The sequence below is a fragment of the Diorhabda carinulata genome, chromosome 1 (assembly GCF_026250575.1).
Source record: "Diorhabda carinulata isolate Delta chromosome 1, icDioCari1.1, whole genome shotgun sequence".
NCBI lineage: Eukaryota > Metazoa > Arthropoda > Insecta > Coleoptera > Chrysomelidae > Diorhabda > Diorhabda carinulata.
In genome coordinates this window covers 23,429,977-23,449,978 of record NC_079460.1, presented here as the reverse complement: position 1 = coordinate 23,449,978, position 20,002 = coordinate 23,429,977, and the positions used below count along the sequence as shown (strand labels likewise).

The 20,002-nt window shown below is 32.9% G+C and overlaps 1 protein-coding gene across 1 annotated transcript in view; it reads right to left on the bottom strand.

Annotated features, from left to right (window-relative positions):
• Positions 1-383: 383 nt before the first annotated feature.
• The window catches only part of LOC130896222 (solute carrier organic anion transporter family member 74D), a 227,996-nt gene continuing 208,377 nt past the window's right edge, over positions 384-20,002 (bottom strand). The window contains exons 2-8 of the mRNA XM_057804167.1: positions 10,122-10,556; positions 6,842-7,282; positions 6,468-6,788; positions 3,456-3,816; positions 2,160-2,546; positions 805-908; positions 384-722 (exon numbers count right to left, since the gene is read on the bottom strand). Of these exons, the coding sequence (XP_057660150.1) occupies positions 511-722; positions 805-908; positions 2,160-2,546; positions 3,456-3,816; positions 6,468-6,788; positions 6,842-7,282; positions 10,122-10,398 (2,103 nt within the window). The 5' untranslated portion in view covers positions 10,399-10,556 and the 3' untranslated portion in view covers positions 384-510. The remainder of the gene's footprint in view (positions 723-804; positions 909-2,159; positions 2,547-3,455; positions 3,817-6,467; positions 6,789-6,841; positions 7,283-10,121; positions 10,557-20,002) is intronic.

The window sequence follows — 20,002 nt, the reverse complement described above, 5'->3', positions numbered from 1 at the left end:
AGATAATTGTCATCGACAAATAATGTTTTAGTTTTTCTAAAGACAGTTTTTGTATACAAATAAGGTTTTTTCTTTGTAAAAAATAGTTTCGAAGGGAAGTTTTGTGAGAAAAATAGATTTTAAAAACAAATAACGGCTTATATTTTTGAAAACACAAATTCCATAGAGAAGTAATAGTTTAATTTTTTTAAAAGACAATTATGCTTTATTTTTTCTAAACACAGTTTTCATACACAAATAACGGTTTTTCTTGGAAAAAACAGATTAATAAGAGAAATAATAGTTTATTCTTTTAAAACAGACGAATTTCGAAGAAAAATGATTTATTTTGTGAAAAGACAGATTTCAACGTCAAATAATGATTTATTTTTTTTTAAACTCAGTTTTCGAATAAATATATATTTTATTGAAAAAGATGAATTTCAAAGAAAAATAATAATTTACATTTCATATTCAAATAAAAAGTTCTATTCTATAACAAAAAAATTTATTTAAAATTATAAAAATATATCACTTCACATCAACAGCCTCTTCTAACTCGAATTCCTCATCAAATATATGTAAGTCTTTTACAAAATACCAGACTGCAATATCAAATAAGGTACCAATAAATACAAAAGTTGCAGCTGTAAAATTTACTGTATATCTCAATGTTTCTCCATTGTAAAGCCAACAATTACCATGCCCTGCACAAGTTCGGCCCCAAACCAGGCAAGCCTTATCTAAAACAGAATAGAAGATTCTTTAAAAAATGATTTGCGTGGTTAAGAGTGTATTTCCAATATAAGTAATAGATCATTTTACCTAAAATTATGCCAAAAAGTATAGGAGATGGAACAAAAGCACAAAGACTCATCATCATTAATGCAAAACCCATAGCTACTGCTTTATCTTTTTCTTCTACGCATCTAGAAAAAGTAAAAAGTATCATGAAAGACATGATGGATATCGATTTGATTTTTTATCGCTTTTTTACCAAATCCTTGAACTTTATGCTATGTTGTGTTTTCAAATCTTCAATTGTCTCAAAATACTATCCATAAATAAATTATTTTTATGAGAAAAAGCTAAGATGTGTGAGCTAGTTTTGCACACAAAGTTCACAGCATTCTATTCTAACCATTCTAATCTAATCCGAAAAAATTGTTCATAAAATCTTCTCCTTTCACAAACCCACTTTTACTTTTTGTGGTCTAGTCAATTTCCTTGATGAAAATTGGGCTTTGATTGTGACGCAATAGAGAGAGAGAGAGAGGGAAAAATGCTTCATTATCAAAAAATTATTAAAAATTTTCAGACAAATCGTGTAAGAAATAAAGACCCAAATAAAATAAAAAACTGAATATAATGCACAAGAAAATTAACTATATTAACTTTGGCAATTAAGTATACCGCTATCCCAAAATAGGTAATTATTTGTATTAAAAATTAATAATAAAATTAAAACAGGGCATTATTTCCAGTAAAGCTACCTTCAAATAATTGCGAAATGCGGGAAGAGATGTTATAGATTTGATTTAAATTGGCAAGTGATTGTGCATTTTTTTGCATTGTAAAGTATCGAGCTCTTAACTAATTCTGAACGTGGAGTAGGTAGGTAAAGGTCGTGCTCCGCGTTCCTAAGTGGATAGCCGTGCAACGATCTGAAATTGGAGAAGCATGCTTACGAATTAGCCAAACGAATTCAAAGATGAATAAGGAAGGAAGGGTCAATAGTTTTAATTTGGGAGTGAAACCTGTTGTTTGATCTGAGTAAATATCTAACAGCTCTCTTTTGTAGTTTGATGATTCGCTCAAATTGAATCGCACCACACGTACTTCAGAAGAGAAGGGTATATCGGAGATGTGACTCGATAAGGGCATAATTAACTGTTAAGGAGGTGGATAAATTCAGTTCTTTGGAAACTGATCTTAGCGCCAAACGACCCTGTATAATGCTTCAACATCATTTCAACAAATTTTTTGGACAAAATTTAGCAAATCGAAGAAACTACATATCATACCATAATTTTTGATCCCGCTTTAAAATTTTCATCAGGTTTTGGAGTGATATAATTCGAATTGTTCCGTTTAAAGTTGTTTTCAACACAAAATTTATCTGATAAAATTTTTCGATAACAAAAAACCAATTATTTTTTGACTATAATATGTATAGATACCTGACAGTGACGAGAAAATTCGAAGCTCTTCCTGTAGCTCCGCTAAACTTCAAAAGACATACGACAGCTAAGAAAATATAAAACTGGAACAAACAATCCACTTGACAAGTTCCCGGTGTAGCAAAACCAGCCTTTTGTGATGTGCTTTCCAATATTTTTTCCATTGGAAGTGTCTTTCCGATTTCTGTCATCCTTTCAAGACTAAGGACTTCATCGCGTTTAATACACGAACAATCAGAAAATAAGTTCGACCCATTTACGTTGATGACATCTCGGCAACCCGCATGACACGCGGATATGTAAGTCTTGCCATTTTGTGAACAAACTGGGTTGTATTTGATAAAGTCGCAGTGACAGCCCGAATTGCAGTTAGTTACAGATTTCAACCTGGAATAATTGAAAATTAAACTAACGAAAATTATAACATTCTCCCATTTTATTACTTGAAGATATTTTTAAACATACGTATTATTAGATAGAAAATCAAAATAGAACAAAAAAACAGAGAATTCGGTGGGTGGTCAAAAAAAAAATAATTTCTTTTTTGTCTTGGCAAAGTATGAAAAAATGTCCTAGTGGAAAAGCATTTTTTTTCTTAAAATGCGGTCGCTTTACTTTACGTTATCAAGCAATAACATTTTTGAATATAATCGATGAACAAAATCCCATGACTAACCCCAAAAAGCGGCCGCCATCACTTTTCAGGCATATTTTAGAGCAGGTTGACCTTTTGCTCTCCACTGTCTTCATTTTTTTTTGTTTCAGTTGCCATAAAGCTCAAACAGCTTTAATAATGCCTGGGAATTGATCATTCGACTGCGCTTTCGGTCCAAAGTGAACGGATACCTCACGCATGCCTAATTCTTCAGTTAGTATATGAGAAATAGGTTCTTTTGATATGCCGATATCCTTTTCTATCTCCTTAACCTCAATTGGACGTTAGCCCAGTACCATTTGGTGAATTTTTTCAATGTATTTGACCCTCCTGAACGCTCAAGCTGCCCACAATTTTATGGTCGTAAATGATGGTACGTGCGTGGACGTATTGCCTTTCGAAAACAAATATTCAATGACAAATTGATATCCAATTTTCCCAATTTGTAGAAAAAGCCACTAATTTAGGGAAAATAAAGGGAAAATAAACGTACAAAATGGCTGAAATTTTAGTAAGACATTTTGAGGTTAAAATCGGAAAATTTCGTACTGACCCAAACCAATCCACTTATGACTACTTAACTTACTTAAATAGGCCTGTTTTGATCTCAGAAATATGAATAATATATAATTTATACTCACTCTCCGCTGGGTAATAAGGGTGTTTTGTTGTCTGTATCACTACATCCCAAATAAGCGTAAGATATAATTCCACTAACAGATATCAACCCAACAATAACATTCCATCCAGCCAGTTTCCTCGCTTTCGGTTTATATTTGGAAATGACAATTCCTGAAAGCAATATACCAATTGCTGAAAAAATTAACCCCACACTGCCTGTTATCAAACTTGAGGCCGACGCGGACTGCCTATATTGAGTTTCTATATATTTCGGTAAAAATATCCAATAAGGCATGTATCCCAGGAAATAGAAAACTGCTGCAAAGTTGTTCATCATTAAAATTGGATTTTTCATCACTCTTTGGAAAGTTTTTATCATATCTGAAATACGTTATGCAGTTAATTCAAAGTTTGTGAATACAAAGATAAATTTAAAATATAGTGACTTTAGTGCGAAAAGTTAAATGCAGCTAAAGTTTTATAACACTCATTATGTATCGATATCTTTGTATATCTTTCCAATAATTAAAATCTAAATATTGCGAAACACTACATTTTTTTAGTTAAAATATTAGGTTAGATTTTAGCTCGAGAAAAGTGTTCATCGAAGACATCTTTTCTATCTGATCCATTGGTGCATATTTCGCAATCAATCTATCAATATATGCTGGTTAAGAAAGGTTATTGAATTATTAACTCTATTCATATTCATGAAATTAGATACCACTCGACTTCTAGCTTTTCATAGATCCCCGAAATGTAGAAAAAAATACTCCACCAGAAATACAACAGAACCTTCGTTTTAAGGCTCGTCTCTGATGTTTAAACTTCGAAAAATAACGTATCAAAGACCAACAATAGTCAGATATCATTTTCGTATCATAGAAGCTCTGGTAGAGCTCTTCCAAGACGCTTATATCCATATCTATATGCTCTCCTTTCCGTTTTATCATATCTCCAAAATTTTCCGGAAACCTGTCCAGGTGACTGTGAAGTTTTATGCCCATATTACACTCGATATTTTTCATTGTACCAGAAGGCTTTCTACAAGTTCATATAACTAATTAACCTATCTTTCGTAAGGAGTTTAATTTGGGGGCCATCAAAAAATCAGCCTCAATCTTTTCCATAGTGAGCTGAGGAAATTTTTGGCAAAATTAAATGCAATTCTCGTCTTTATCTAGTCATTCAACTAACTGTTTCATGATGCCCAGTTTTATTTGTAATGATAGAAGAATAATTTTGTCAGGAGCTACTAATGAATTCTGAATTACATTTTTCTCTCCAGGTTTCATATTTTCTATTAAGGTTCATTTTCTTTTTACCCAATAGCGGCGTTCACGTTAGAAAAATAACAGTCTTCGAAATGATTTTGAGGTTCTCTCCAAATAGTTGGTGTTGCAAATTCTCCTCTCGCCTCTGGATTATCTTAAATACTCCACACACAATTTACAAACCCAATTGGGAGTCCAAGACTTCTCATTTTTATCCAAGAGTATCTCATAATACTCAATATATGTATTTTACACCAGCTCTGCCATAACTTTTCTACATTCTTTGAGTACATATTCTCCACAAGTTTAGCAAAAATGATCTTCTCCAATAGTACAGTCAATCAGGAGTTTTTCCAAAGATTTTTTTATCCCGGCAACCAATTGATGTTAACGTGTAACATTAAGTCAAAACATATGTAAGAATCGATTTTAAAAATATGCGTACACCTGGCATTGTCTACGGGGTTGCAGCCAACCCTTCTAGTGGGTGGAAAATATAATCTATATGTGCAGGAATGGATAAAAGAAATAATTCCTCAAAAAAATGTTGTATGGAAATATTTATTTAGCCATTATTTCTTAAGTTATGTGTACTTGGAAATATTCAATTTTCGTGTAAAAAAACGGTTTTTTGTAAATAACTTTTAAAATGTACAACAAAAATGTAACAAATAAAGTTGGAGTCTGTCAAAAAAAATAAATATTTCTTAAAATCATATATCTTAGTGCAAAAATAACTGCGATATGGCTAGTTAATCTCAAAACTAATCAAACATAAAAAATGTAATCAAATTTTTTGGAGGAAATTAAAAAAATATTTCAATGAATTTGATTTGATATCCTTTGTATAATAATGGACAAAGTTAAGAAAAATTTTTAATAAAATTTTTCAAAAAAATTCAATATAAAAATTAAAGATAATCCGTAATATATATAAAAGGTAATATACTTTATTTTGATACTCACTATATGTTGAATAAGTTTAAACAAGTTGTGATCAATATTTTTGAAAATTTAAGTACTATTGAAAAAAAATTATGCGAATTTAAAATTGAAATGATTCAAATTTTTGGTTAATATCTTAGTTCTTTAGCTCTTTGACCTTGCATTTTTAAAAAACGAACAATATTCGAATTACCAGGAATGATAGCATTCAAACTTTCCTTTAAAATGGTTTTTGGATAAATAGATAAACAGATTGGGGATGGAGTAATAAAAGAAATTCTTTACAACCGATTAAAATGACCAATCAATCTGCACCAGAACAACTTCTGAAGATAATAGTTTGCAGCTACAAAAAAGAAAGCGGCACAACGAAAATATTATTATGAATTAATGTTTGGACCACTAAGTATAACAAAGATTATTAGTTATTATATAGCATTGGGAAAACATCTTAAAGCTGAAAATAATCTTTTTATTTATATTTTTATCTTCAAGGGTAGTTTATAGCGGTTGAAATATGATAAATATTATATTCGGCGATATGTAACGATCCGTTTTTTACTTAGAAACATCTGATTTCAAATCACGCTAGGTATTTTTTGAACTTTTATAATTATTCTGCATAAAGGGTAGTTTTCAATCAAAATAAGATGCCGGTGCTAACAACTTTTTCAAAATGACCTACAATTAAACTTAACCTTGCTGTACAACAAATTTTAAAGGTAAATTTGATAAAAATAAGCGTGAACATTATCAACCACAAAATTCGCGGTAACAGACGGAAAGTTAAATTTTGTAAATTAATGTTATTACCTTTAAAGGAAGTAGGAATGTCGGTTTCGACATTGCCTCTGATTGACGATGTTTGTGATTGTTGCCTTGACAGATGTCGTTTTAGTAACTCCTTCCTCACAGCAGCTCTAGGTAAAGTCTTTGGAAACAAAGCTAGCAATGTTGAAAGAAAAAAAATCACAATTCCTAGGATAATCCATCCCAACCACCAAGCACCAAGCCATCTAGGATCTTTATTATCTATGATAGGGGTCAATGTCGGAGTGACATAAATCTTCAAGCACAGCGAAGCCAATCCATAGCCTAAAGCTGGACCTAGCATTCTAATGAAATAGCTAAAACCTAAAATTTTCCAATTATACACCAAAATATGTATTAATATAGAATATACATACTAAAAAGGGCGGGTGTTTTAGATCTTTTGACGTTGTCGTCCATATAAGAAATCCCCAAAGTGTAGTATAAGGATCCCCCAATGCCGGATATAAACTGGGCTGCAAATAAAATCAGCTGTGGGGTATAATTCCCTTCTTCCAATTTACAGCTTTTGTGATTAACTTTCCTATTTTGACATAAATCTTTTCTGTGATATGATAACGATTGATGTAAATATTCATCATACGAAGAATTGCTGTAGTGCTTATGTTCCATCGTTAATGAGAGAGCATCTTCTCCAGCTCCGTATAGAAAATGTGGCGACGCTGTCATTATACAGAAAAGTACCACAGTGTACATACCCAGGGCCATCCATCTAGGCCTATGCCCTCTTCCTGCATAGTAACTCAAAATGGCGGAAACTAAGAGCTGGCTTAAGTCGTTTCCAACAGTTATTATCCCTGAAATGTGGGTATACAAAATATTGTAAATCACATTCGAGTATAAGAAAGATATTCTCGTTAGTTAGTAGAGTAATAATTATACTGAGTGTAATAATGAATAAACTTTTTACACTCAAAAACAGAATAACAGAAATACGGGGCGTGATCGGGATATTATTTTAATAAAAAATAGACTGGAAGTCTATCTTGGAAGCTTCTTTCAAAATTAATTCAATCTGCTATGTTGTGACCTCTCTCAATTTTTTAAATGATATAAAAAGTTTCCTCTTGAGCACAAATAGTCGTGTGGCGTATTATCATTAAAAAGAGAGCCGTAGGCCCATTTTTCAGATCTTTTTCTTCGCAAACTTCCCAGTACATCAACAGTTTTAACGAATTTGTTTGTCATGATTGTCACTACTGTTAATGGAAACATCTTTTTCTTCTTGTTCATTTTTAAGATCTCTTGATCTGTTCTGCAGTTCCTTTGTATCAGCTCCTGGGAAGGTGGACTGCCAGCTGTCCATCTATCTCTTAGGTGGTCGTTCGGGTTCTCTTTTCCCTATTGGTTTCCCTTCAAGTATGATACGTAGCAGTCTACTCTCTTCTCATGTGGGCGTACCAGTATATTTTTCTTTGTCCCCTCCATCTTACGACGTCTTGCAGCCTGATGTCAGTGTTCCTGATTCGATCAACTCTTGTTTTCCCACTATAGTCCTTTCATTTCGGTTACCCGAAGCATGCTTTTCATGGAAACATGATATCACTAAAGTGGCTATAGTAGCAAATTGACAAGCGAAAATTGGTACAAACATGTTTCAACATATTGTGACGAATTCGCTGTTTTAATAAATTATTGAAGCTAAAATTTGTTTGATGGGCCGGCTATATCTTTGTATTTTTTTGTGCCTCGTTTACCTAGGTTATTATGACTATTTTTATAGAGACAATTTCTGAAAAAGCCTTTTTGTTTGTTTCCGGAAACCAGAGATTTTCAGTCTAGGATCTAGAATGGATTATATAAAACGAGTGTCTAGCAGTCGTAGTCAGTTAACAATTTGATGTCATAAGAACATTGACAAATGAACTCAAAAAGGGTATTCAAATGAATTAGATATTAAGCGTGTACATAAATACAGAGGATGTCATAAACAATACCAGTTTTCATATGTGAAAATTCCAACGCCCAATTTAAACATTTCGTAACCTGGTCAGTCTATGTTGAGTACAATTGCTTTACTATTTTAAAACAGTCTCTTTTTGTTTATTGAGAAAGGAAAATATGTGAAAATGAAGGAAAAGACATAGTTAAAGAGCAAACGGAAAAGCGTTGGTTAATCGTTTCAACAGTTTGACGCATGTAGATCATTCGCACTCAGGTGGTCCACCTGCGTGGGGTATTAAGGTTACAAGGTGAGCAGTAGAAAACCAGCCTAGTACCAGGACTCGCCGATTATCGGACTTCCTTGAACCTTCTAAATATACCATACCTATTCGAAGTAATTAGATAAGATCTATAAAAGTTGTTGAATAGTACCACATGAATTAACCGAGATCCCAACCAAACGTTGAATAAGGGCTCTTAGCCCTGCTTAAAGATGAACGCATTGTTATCGCACCTGGAAAATAAGTAGTTAGATAATTATTAGAACTCGCAAGTAAGTTCGATTCGACTTATCGAGCTATCAATGCCGAGATATATAGTAAACAGCTGATGTGAATATATCAGGTTCTATTGGAGAAATATCCAAGTTTAATTAACCAAAAGCGGGTTCTCTTAGAAAAAAGACAATGTTAAACCAGAACTTACGCGGCATTTAGATCAGACCTGGCACCGTCAGATTACTTTATTCAGATCCGTGGCAAAATTCTTGCGTGGAAAAAATGAGTTCAAACGAGATGTAATGCGACATTTAAGCACACAGGATGCTTTTACCAAGGTCTCAAAGAGCTTGCTGAACGTTGGGTTAAAAACATAGAATTCATTGGGGTGCATCGAATATTAAGGCTTTCTGTTTGTATATTTATTTAATAAACAAAGTGGTAATTTGAGCCTGGCATTATTTATGAGACACCCTCTATATTAGTGAATAGTTTACTGTTACAAAGTGTGTATAAATGGGCTCCAGCGTTTTGTAATGGAAAAATAATATTTCAATATATATGGGGATGTCCAGGAAGACAAAATTCAAATGATGGTTTAAATCATTGAAGAACACCATAATATTTTCATATCACGATTTAAATCACGTGTATTTTCATAGAAGTGCGTGACACATACATTTTTACAACTGCTGATATTTATGTTGATTTTATAGATCTCATTTGAGGTATATAATAAATATTTGAATATATTTATTTAATAATACTAAAAAAGTTTTGCGTAAAAGTGTACTGTTATTTAATATTAGTAATCCTTTATTAACAATTTTAATAATCTGTATTGTTTATATTATAAAAACTTTTTATTATATTACGTAATGTAGAAAGAAATATATAGAAAATAATATTTTGGACCATGCATTTCAGAAAATAAAATTATATTTCAAGAAAAAAAATTTCCAAGAAAACACTGTAGTTTAAAAATATTATCACACAATAAAAAAATCTTTATTAACGTTTTTTCAAAAAAAAAAACAATGAATTATCGCTTCACATTGAAATTTGAAGGTAATTGAGGTTATGTATTTAAAAATAGCGTTTTGGAGCGTGAAGAAACCAAAAACTTTATTGATTAACTGAATTTTTTCTACCTCTAAATCATATTTCTAAAAAACACTTGATAAAGTCGAATCAGAATTTAGAAATTCTTAGACCCGTTAGGAATAATAATGAATGAACATATAAAAAGTTATACCTGTGGTACGACTTGGAATTTTAAATCTCTTTTCCAGTGTTGTGATAGTACCATTAAAATAAGAGTAGGCTGCTGAAAAAAAGCATCCAAGAATACCATACAAAATCACATAAGCTTTTTTGTTGGCAAATTTTTGAAGAAAAGCTCCTTTTATAAACCATAAACCACATGAGGTGTCTTTGGTTAAACTAAGTTCTTCAAGAAATTCACTTTGACTGCTGATAGTGGGTAAAAATACTTGAATTTCTTCAACTATTGTCACTTTATTTCCTTCCATGGGATCTGTCAAATACACTCTATCGTATATACAGAACTTTTTGGTAAAAACTTACGCCGTTGTACAAGCGAAATTGACTAATTGAAAGCATAACTGAATCTCACAGTTGAACCAACTCGGAGAACATGTCGGTGTATTCAATAAGAAAAGTTTGTTTTCTGTAATTCAATTTAGAAATTAATTCAGTTGATAAAACTTCAACGGGATTTTTGTTTTCGCTCACTGTAAATTTTCCTAGAACAATGTGATTTGTATTTAATTAATTTAACGTATATTATTTGTTTTTTGATATGACGACATTCTTAAGTTTTCTTATCCATGTTTCAATATTAAATTAAAAGGAACAGATCACGAATTTTTTTTTAATTTATAAATATACAAGTTTTCAATTTTCAAAGTATTTTCCGGTACCTACGTAAGTCTGCCTTTCCACGTGATTGTTAATATATAAGCGTGGCTCATATATAAACCAGAATATTAATATAAAACATTTTGTTACAAAGGTACAAAGCTGAAATTTTTTTCTACACAACTTTGCCACTTCTCCGGAAGCTTTCGAATGCCTTCATCAACATGAAAATCTCTCGTCTTGTCACTTAAGGACTCTACCTCCTCTGCTTTCGAATACCAGTCCGTCAAGTGCCTATTGCAATAAATTAGATAAATAATAGTCACATGGCAACGAATCGTGACATTAGGAAGGTGCTTCAGTGTTTTTTAACCCAATTCATGCAACTTTTTCATCCTGAGCTGAGCTGCATGCGATCTGAACTGTAGACAGGTTTTACCATGTTTTTAAGGAGATTACTATAATACTACGCGATCACAATTCGTTGTTCTGTGAGAAAATTATCTGCAATTACTCATCTCATGTCTCAAAACACAGTACACAATACATCCCCCGCTTTAACTGTCACGCAATTGTCTTTTTTTCTCTACTCCACAGACGCGTGTTCACTCTCTGGAATATAGTGGCGTACCCAAGTCCCATCTGTAGTGACTATTTGCTGCAATACATTTTCTCCTCGAAATTGCAGGTTCCAAGAAGTAAAAACTTGTAGAATTTCATCAATTATCTCAGATGTAAGTTCTGAGCAACGTAAAGCTTAAAGGCAATAGCTGTTTGTTGCCTTCGATATAGCTGACTTGTTAAATTATTTTTATTTTAGAAAAGTAAATGGATCGACCCTTTCTTTTTGACAAATAGAGATCATTCCTCTCTCAAGAGATGCAAGAAAAATTTTGTTGAGCTCATCTTCGGTTATTTTGCTGAGATAATCTTTGAAACTCAGGGCAAATAGCTCATTTCTGCTTTTTAGGGGATCAAATTGACTATCACATTTCAGTAAATGGTAATTATTACTGCACAATGAATACGGGGCTTTTGAACAATTGTTTGAAGGTATTATTCAACTTTTGGAACCAAGATTTTACGTCTTCATGGATGATGTTCACAATTATAAAAACAGTGGATGAAATGACACAAAGTGCAATTACAGTTTAACATTGATTATTCATTGGTCTTCATTGGAGTGCAAGTAGAAGAACATCCAAAGTGGCAAAGAAGCCATTAGAATAGTTACAACAGAAGACTGATAAAAGCGCATCAACTATGTTCCCGAATAAGAGCAAAAATTGGGATAACTAACAACTCCTATGATATCATTCATGGACGAACGAATTATAAAATCAATTTAGTATATATTGTTTTGTTTGAACGGTCCCGTGACGGTTCTGCGTCTCGGAGAGGTTTACTGAATGCCTTAGGTAAGACGTCCTCTCGGCTTTCAATAAAAGGGTGGAATATAGGGAATTAAAAATAAATGGAAACTTTTTCCATAAGTCCCGTTAGATTACAAATAATGAAAGCTCGGTTCGCATTGCGTTTAGAGTTTTAATAGTCTTATGGCACATCGCGTGGAATTAGTCGGCATGGCAGAAGTATCTTGGTATCTCCAAGATATTTATTCGTTTTTCCAAACGACTCGGTCCGAAACAATGCCGGAGCTAAGGACGGTTAGGTCGGTCGCGCTCGCTCGTGATTTCGCTTTAATCCTCGAATAATGGTTGTTTAGTACCAGTAGCGCCACAAAAAAATATAGGTACATGTATCATATACATTAGAAAAATGTTAATTTTTTGGAAAATAGCTGAATTACACAGATTAATTATAAATACTTTTTTATATTTCCTCCTCCTCCCTGAGGAAGATCCAAGGTACTTCTGTACCTAGCCTGACCTACAGGTGATGGTAGTTGCTTGGAAAATATCACAGCATATGTTTTCAAGTTTGGAGACGCCACGTTGTTTAGTATTTATCTAGCAGCTATCAATAATGAACGTTTTTGGTCATCACTATGTGATACAACACTTTTATTTGAAAAGCATTACCCCAATAAAAAAGCTGAACTAGATTCTACTCTTAATGAGACTGATCCTTCGTTATCAACAGTAAAATATTGAGTAGAAGAGTTTAAATGAGGCCGTACGACCTGTGAATACCAGCATCGCAATTGTCAACCAAATGAAGTGGCGACTCCAGAAATGTGGAAGAAAATCCACAAAGTAGTACTGGATGATCGTCGACTGAAAGTGGGCGTGCTAGCAGACATGGTGGGCATTTCAAAAAATGCGATTCATCCCATATTAATTGAAAATTTGGACATGAGAAAGCTATGCGCAAGATGATTGCCACGTTTTTTCGCAATGGAACAAAAATACCCTCGTGAAGATGTTTCCATCGAGTGTTTGGCAATGTTTCACAGAAATAAAACCGAACCGAACCAGCTCCAAAGAAGACAAAGACAAAGACTTATTGCAACGCTTGAGCGAAAGAATCAAGCATTTGGCTAAGAAGAAAGTGTTGTTTCATCAAGACAATGCACCAACTCACACATCTGGTATTGCAAAGGTCAAAATTAATGATTTGAAGTTTGAATTATTGCCTCATGCATCCTATTTGCCAGATTTAAACTCTCGTATTATTTTCTTTTCCCATGCTTGAAAAAATGGCTCTGTGGTCAAAGATCAAAGACAATGAAAAAGTGATGGCTATTTTGAAAAGCTTGACGATTCTCATTATAAAAAGGGTATCGAACTTATTAAACATCGTTGGGAAAAGTTTATGGTTTATGGTTTATTGTCAAGCACAGAAAACCAAGGAAAATAAGATAATAGGAGATAATACGAGGATAATACGAGAATATTCTGCGATTATATTTATATGTTATATTTTCATATTGATATCAAGTTCGCTGTAAATATTATATGTAGTATTAAATTGTATAAATATAATTTTTCGTTTTTTTTCCTCCCTCTTTTTATTAGACTCACTATTAGAAATTATATTATATTATAATACCGTGGAAATAAACATGTCTTTCTCAAACTACGTTCTTAATTCTTTTCTGTCTTAAGTGGCGTTTTTTCTTATTTGTTTGATATCTAATCTTGAAGGAATTACAAGCGGGATTAAAGAAATAATGCAAAAAATATACGGTCGTGTTAATCATATAATCTATCTCGCCACCCCTGCTACTTACTCTCAGTGAGTTGGATCGAAAGAAGAACACCAAACAACGGAAAAGCAAAGGAACGGAAAAACAACTCTTTCGTTGATCTTCTAATGTATTCAGCAGACATTCTGTTGGTACGAGGGATACAACAGAACTTTATAGAACCGAAGATGAAATTAATATCAAACAAGATAATTGGATATTCTTCAGCGTTTTCAACTATTTATAATATAAAATATTTTTGAAATTTGTTGAACTTGTCAAATCAATTTACGATAAGGAGGAAAAAGCTGTTTGACAATTTACTGCTGAGATTTGACATCAACATAAATTTCTCTTCTTTCTTCTCAAATTTGGATAGAAAAATGTCAATGATTGCTTGTTAAAAGTTGCTTTCTAAAAATCTTTTCTTTAGTTAAGTATAGGGGTCTGTTTATATAATCAGTTCCTTATCAATAGTATGTAGAAACATGTGTATCATGATAAGGCGAGATGATATGAGATTCGTAAAGAAAAGAAGAGCAGTTTGTATTGTGATTTTGCTTGAGATAAATTAAAATTCATTTATCAGTTTTTATTAAAAAAAATGCTGATGTCAAATGATAAGTGCAGCTCCCTTGTATAACATCCCATTGTCTACAAATAAGATGAAGATATCGGTTTAATTCTATAATTTGATATTTTTTCTAAAAACTGATTGATAATTTTACATTATTTTAAAATCTCCTCGTAGAGTTTGGCAACTAACTCCATCGCAAACTGACAAAGACAAGGCAAGAAGGTTGTCGATTTGTTCCGGATGCTTAATATTTTTAAGAGTCTCGCATTTAGAAGCTGTATCAGGGGTGGAGGATTAAAATGTAATAACTTCGTTGCACGCTAAAATTACATTTTTAATTTGAATAACTTATTTTTGGTGTTGATTTAAGCATTTAGTCGGCCATTGAGCCCGCTAAGACGTGCCATCTCGGTAAAAATTGCAATCCTGGACTAGAGCTAAATATATAATGGTGAAGATTGGGGCTTAAAAATTATAATGGAGGGAGGGTAGCTGCCCACCCGATGTCAACGGAGTTGGTCATAGCCGAACGGGATCGAAATCTGATCACGTTTTCTCTTTTGATCTTAGCACGTAATGAAAAATTACATGTTCGTTAGAGAAGATGAACTCCCTCTAGCTTTTTTTGAGAAAACTAAATTACATAGTCCTCTTCAACTTCAACACAACTGAATTTCGTATTATCAAAAATACACACCCCACAAAAATTATCGCATCACTCATTAATTTTTAAATATTCTAAATGTGTTGCCTGCTCTTCGAATTTTATTATTATTATCAATTAAAACACCAATAGATACGCCTTTTGCAACATTTATTTTATATCAATTCAATCTATAGAGGACAAAAAGTTTTATTTGCCAAAACATAGAAAATATCAAAAAAATTGTAGAAAACATCTATACAAAAAAATTAATGGTACTTGAACTAAAACCAGCCAATGAATTTCTAATAGCGTGTGTTGTTGCCCCTCGCTCTAATTACAGCTTCCATTCGTCTTGGAAGGCTTCTAAACATGTTTTGGACTTATCGTTGCGGCATGTTGTCCCAGAATTTAAAAAGAACATTTTGCAAATCATCTAGTGTTCTTATTGGTGTCGGATATTGCTAAATTTGCCATCCCAGATGGTTCCAGACATGCTCTATTGGGTTAAGGTCCGGGCTACGTGCAGGCCAATTCAGGGCGGTTATCTTGACCTCTTCTAAGTACTGTCGAACCACTCTAGCAGCGTGTGGACGAGCATTATCGTGTTTTAGCATAGAGTTGTCACCGATATGAGGCATATAGGGCACTACATGGGGTTCTAGGATTTGGTTATGTACCTATCAGCATTTAGTCTTCCATCATTCACTGGTACTAACTCCTTGCGACCCTCGAAAGAAATTTCTCCCCAAACCATGATAAAGCCACCGCCAAAGCTTTCAGTTGAAATTTACCCTAACTGGTACACGCCTATCTGATGAATATACACAAAATTTTAATTCATCCGTGATTAAAATATTGTACCAATCTTGAATCTTCCAATTTGCTTATTCTCGAATAAAATTCAATCAATCTTGCTACTCGATGTTCTCTGGTAAGACGTGGTCCTCTGGCTCGTATACCTGCTTCTCTCAGCCTTTTTAGACCTGTTTGTAGGCTTATTCGGACATTACGAGCAGCCAACAGATCTGTTTGCACCCTTCGAGCGGTGGTATGCCTAATTGTTAACGCCGTTAACCTCAAATAACGAAGTTACCCTTCCGCGGCGTTGTCCGGGTCTTCTGGTTAGCTGCCCTGTTTCTTGGTAACGAATAACAACTCTGGATATGGTGCTTTGTTGAACTCCAATTACCCCGGCGACGTATCTTTGACTGTGGCTATCTTGTATGAGCGCGATGATTCTAGCGGCTTCTTCATTCGTCACATGTCTTGTTAAACGTAGAGGCACATCCATTATTAACAAAATGAATTTAAATTTTCACTATACAATAACACAATTTGTTTAGAAAGTTCTCGATCTCAATGCATTCTTCAAGACAGAAACGATTTACTCCAGTATTTTTGCTTCCAAGAAAGCGTGATATTTTTTTGCCCGTGATAAGAAACCAGAAATATCTATTAAGTTGATACATAAACAGATTGTCCCAAAAAACTAAAATTAAGTATTAAAAATATCTTAAAATACCAGTGATGCGATAATTTTTGTGATCTATATACTACAAAAAAACATTAATAACGAATATAATAAAACTTAATAAATAGTAAAGTAGAAACATTTTGATTATAATTTATTGTTTTCTGAAACTTTCAAGTTATGACGTCAGCTAGTTTACTACTTGATATTGATAAGTGAAAATAATAAAATGAGTGACCATTTGATGCAAAAATAGTTTCGATAAAAAGTAGTTTGGTAAATTTAGACATGCATACGTACAAAAACTTGTATAAAATTGAAAATTGCTATGAATATTCGGAATATCATTTTAGATGCTAAGTACCTATCGTTTCCGTACCTGGAAGGGTCAAAAGTTTAAGAAAAGGTTTTTCCGCGATTTCCAACAAAACGTTTTATCATAAACTTTGATCAGACAAAAACCGTAGATCAAAGTTACTGTTTCTGAGATACCATGATTCCAAATTGTTGTAAAGTTTTGATAGTTTCCACGTCACCTATGAGATAATATGATTCCCACAGTCTATTGTGATAATTAAAAACAATTCTTGGAAGTAATTGAAGCAGAATAAATTTGGAAGAACTTTTTCATTAGATTCAAAATGCTTTTTCCTCTTCTTCTTTCTGGGCTCAATTAATTACTCCTATAGCGATGGATTAGATGTTTCCTCTTTAGTATCAGACGAATCCTTTTCAATTCAACATTGGAGTGCGACTAATGCATTTCCGGTATAGCTGGGAGTAAAGTACACGCATCGATTAACCAGGTTAATTGATGCACATCGGTGTCCGAACAATTGTTAATCGAATAACCGATTTGGACTTTATTTTAGTCTTATTTGTAGTGTAATATGAATACTAAACTGTTACCTAACGGTTTTATTAATATATGTAGCGTAAACAAAAAATTTTTAAACAAAAACAGCAAATAGAATGTAAAGAACACCTTTATTTTTGATTAAGACTACTAACACGTTTTTTTTGAGAATAGAAGCTGAATGGTGTCATACTCTGCTTGACGCTCACGCCACTTCACTTCATAGCTTTTTTCAAACAGGTAAACGCGTCATCGTGGGTTGAAACATCGTCTTCTATTTCAGCTTCTTCTCCACCCCCTACTTCCTGATTATCGTCCTGTATTTGCTGCAGAATTTCTTCTTCAATTCAGAAAAATATCCAGGATCGTCAACGTCGCAATTTAAACATTTATCCATATTGGCATTGCCACACTCCTCAAAACCAGGTGTTGCTTTGTTGAATCCTCTATATTCGGATCATTACATTCTTGTGGTTCTTGAAGGTCATCGGGATCAGTATCACTATTTTCTTGCGAATCTTGTGTCTCAGGACATAATTAATTCCATGTTCTTTCAAGTACATTAAACATTTCTTGCAGAAATGGTATATGTAATACAGGTGAACACAAGGAACGATAGAATAAACGTTAAGAGGCAGAATCTTGAAATGCTCCTCCAAGTTTAAAGAAATATCTTCCGTAGACTCCGGAAGTATATAGGATTACAAGGTGCCCACTTCCAACATTTATTATAGTTTTTTTTTCTGTTTTCATTCCATAAGTTGTAAGCTATCCAACTAAATTTTTCTACATTTCAATTTTTTTCCTTATGTATGTATGGATTTGGAGTGCATACACTGCGACCCAAGATCTACTATATCTCCCTTTCTTGCTGCGATACTGGAGAACCCATAGTTTACAGCTGATCCATCAATCTCACTCCTTTTAAAAAATCTAGAATGTGGGATGGCTCTGATTTCAAGAGATATTCGTCTTCTATTTCATACGCTTCCAGGTGTAGCGTTTTGAAGTTCCTCTGAGAGAATGGAGGTTTCGTCCTCTGTGCAACAAAATCTGCTAAGTCTAGCATCTTCAAGTGTTTTATTTCCCTTTCCCTTTTCTTACCTAGCTCGTTTAATTTTTCTAGGCAATCCCAAACGTTTTTGGATTTTATGTTATTGGAGCATAGAGCTCTAATGGCTGCTAGAATATCGGAGAGGATGAGGATCTCCTGTTTGCGATAGCTCCTCTCTAGATTGAACTGAATTTCAATTGTATAAATTTCTGCTTCAAAAATGCTCCTCAGGCTTTTGCAGACTTTTCCTTATGTAAGTAACACGATGTTCAATTAAAATGTATGATTGTGTTCTATTATCTCCTGTAGTATTTTCAATAAATTATTACAATTTATGATAATTTTCTTTATGGCGAACGTTTTCTTTGGCATGTACAACGATCTAAAAATCTACATATTTCCTAAACTTAAACTGTTAAAAAAATGATTAAAAAAATTCCTTTTTTTGCATCCTTAGATTGTACGGGTTGTCACTGTAAAAGTTACGGATTGCTTACCATTAGGCATGAGCCGCCGCTGGCCTTCAGATAGTAGTGTATAATTATTTATTCTATCAAACACAATAGATGGACTTACGTAATTATCCATAAAAAATTCATAATATTCGAATGTATAATTTAGAAAATATACTAAAATGTAAGTTCTGATTTCTCAATTTATAACTCATAAACGAGAGGTCGTATAAAGAAATTTTTTATGTCATTTGTACTCTCGAATCTTTGCATCCCGAAGCACCCTGTATAAGTGTAAATAGTTTTACATGTATTTACATGTATATATACGAAACGTACTTTTGTATATTATTAAGTTTACAATTTTAAGAATTTCAGAAAAAAAGTTTTCAGATATTTATGGTGTTATTCAATGAGAGGTTTTATTTATCTTAGAACTATCTCTTCCCAAAAAGTACCAATTCTTCTACCTAAAACGTTGTCGGTTAAGATATATAACTCTTGTATTCTTGTCTTATATATGACCTCTTCTATAGCCACGACACTTTTTCTTGTGCTTCCTTAACCTGAAACTGCTATATAAATTATATTCCACTAATCTTTTTCTCAACTCCACGCCGCTTCTTAATTTTCGTATAAAACCTGCGAAAATTGAACTTTGGTTCGTCTTTCCACTCAATTTTATTTAAGGTGAAAGTAGTTTATATTGAGTTTAATCTCTTAAAACCATTAGGTATTAGGAATCTTCAATAAATAAGAAATATCTATAGTTTACTATACGTTATTCAAATCACTCCATTATCTATAAAATAGACTTCATTTAAATGAGGCCAATGAAAACTGTATTGATTAGTTCTTTAATCTTTAAATTATGTATAAAATTTATTTTTAAATCATATCAAGTTTATAATGATGCCTGTACAGGTTATTATGTTTAAATAAAAACCATAGTTATCCAAGAAATAAATGGGTGATTCCGTTCTAACTGTGATATTCAATGTCCTGTATTGTTTTTTTGTACTAGTCATTAATTAATAATCAATTAATAAAA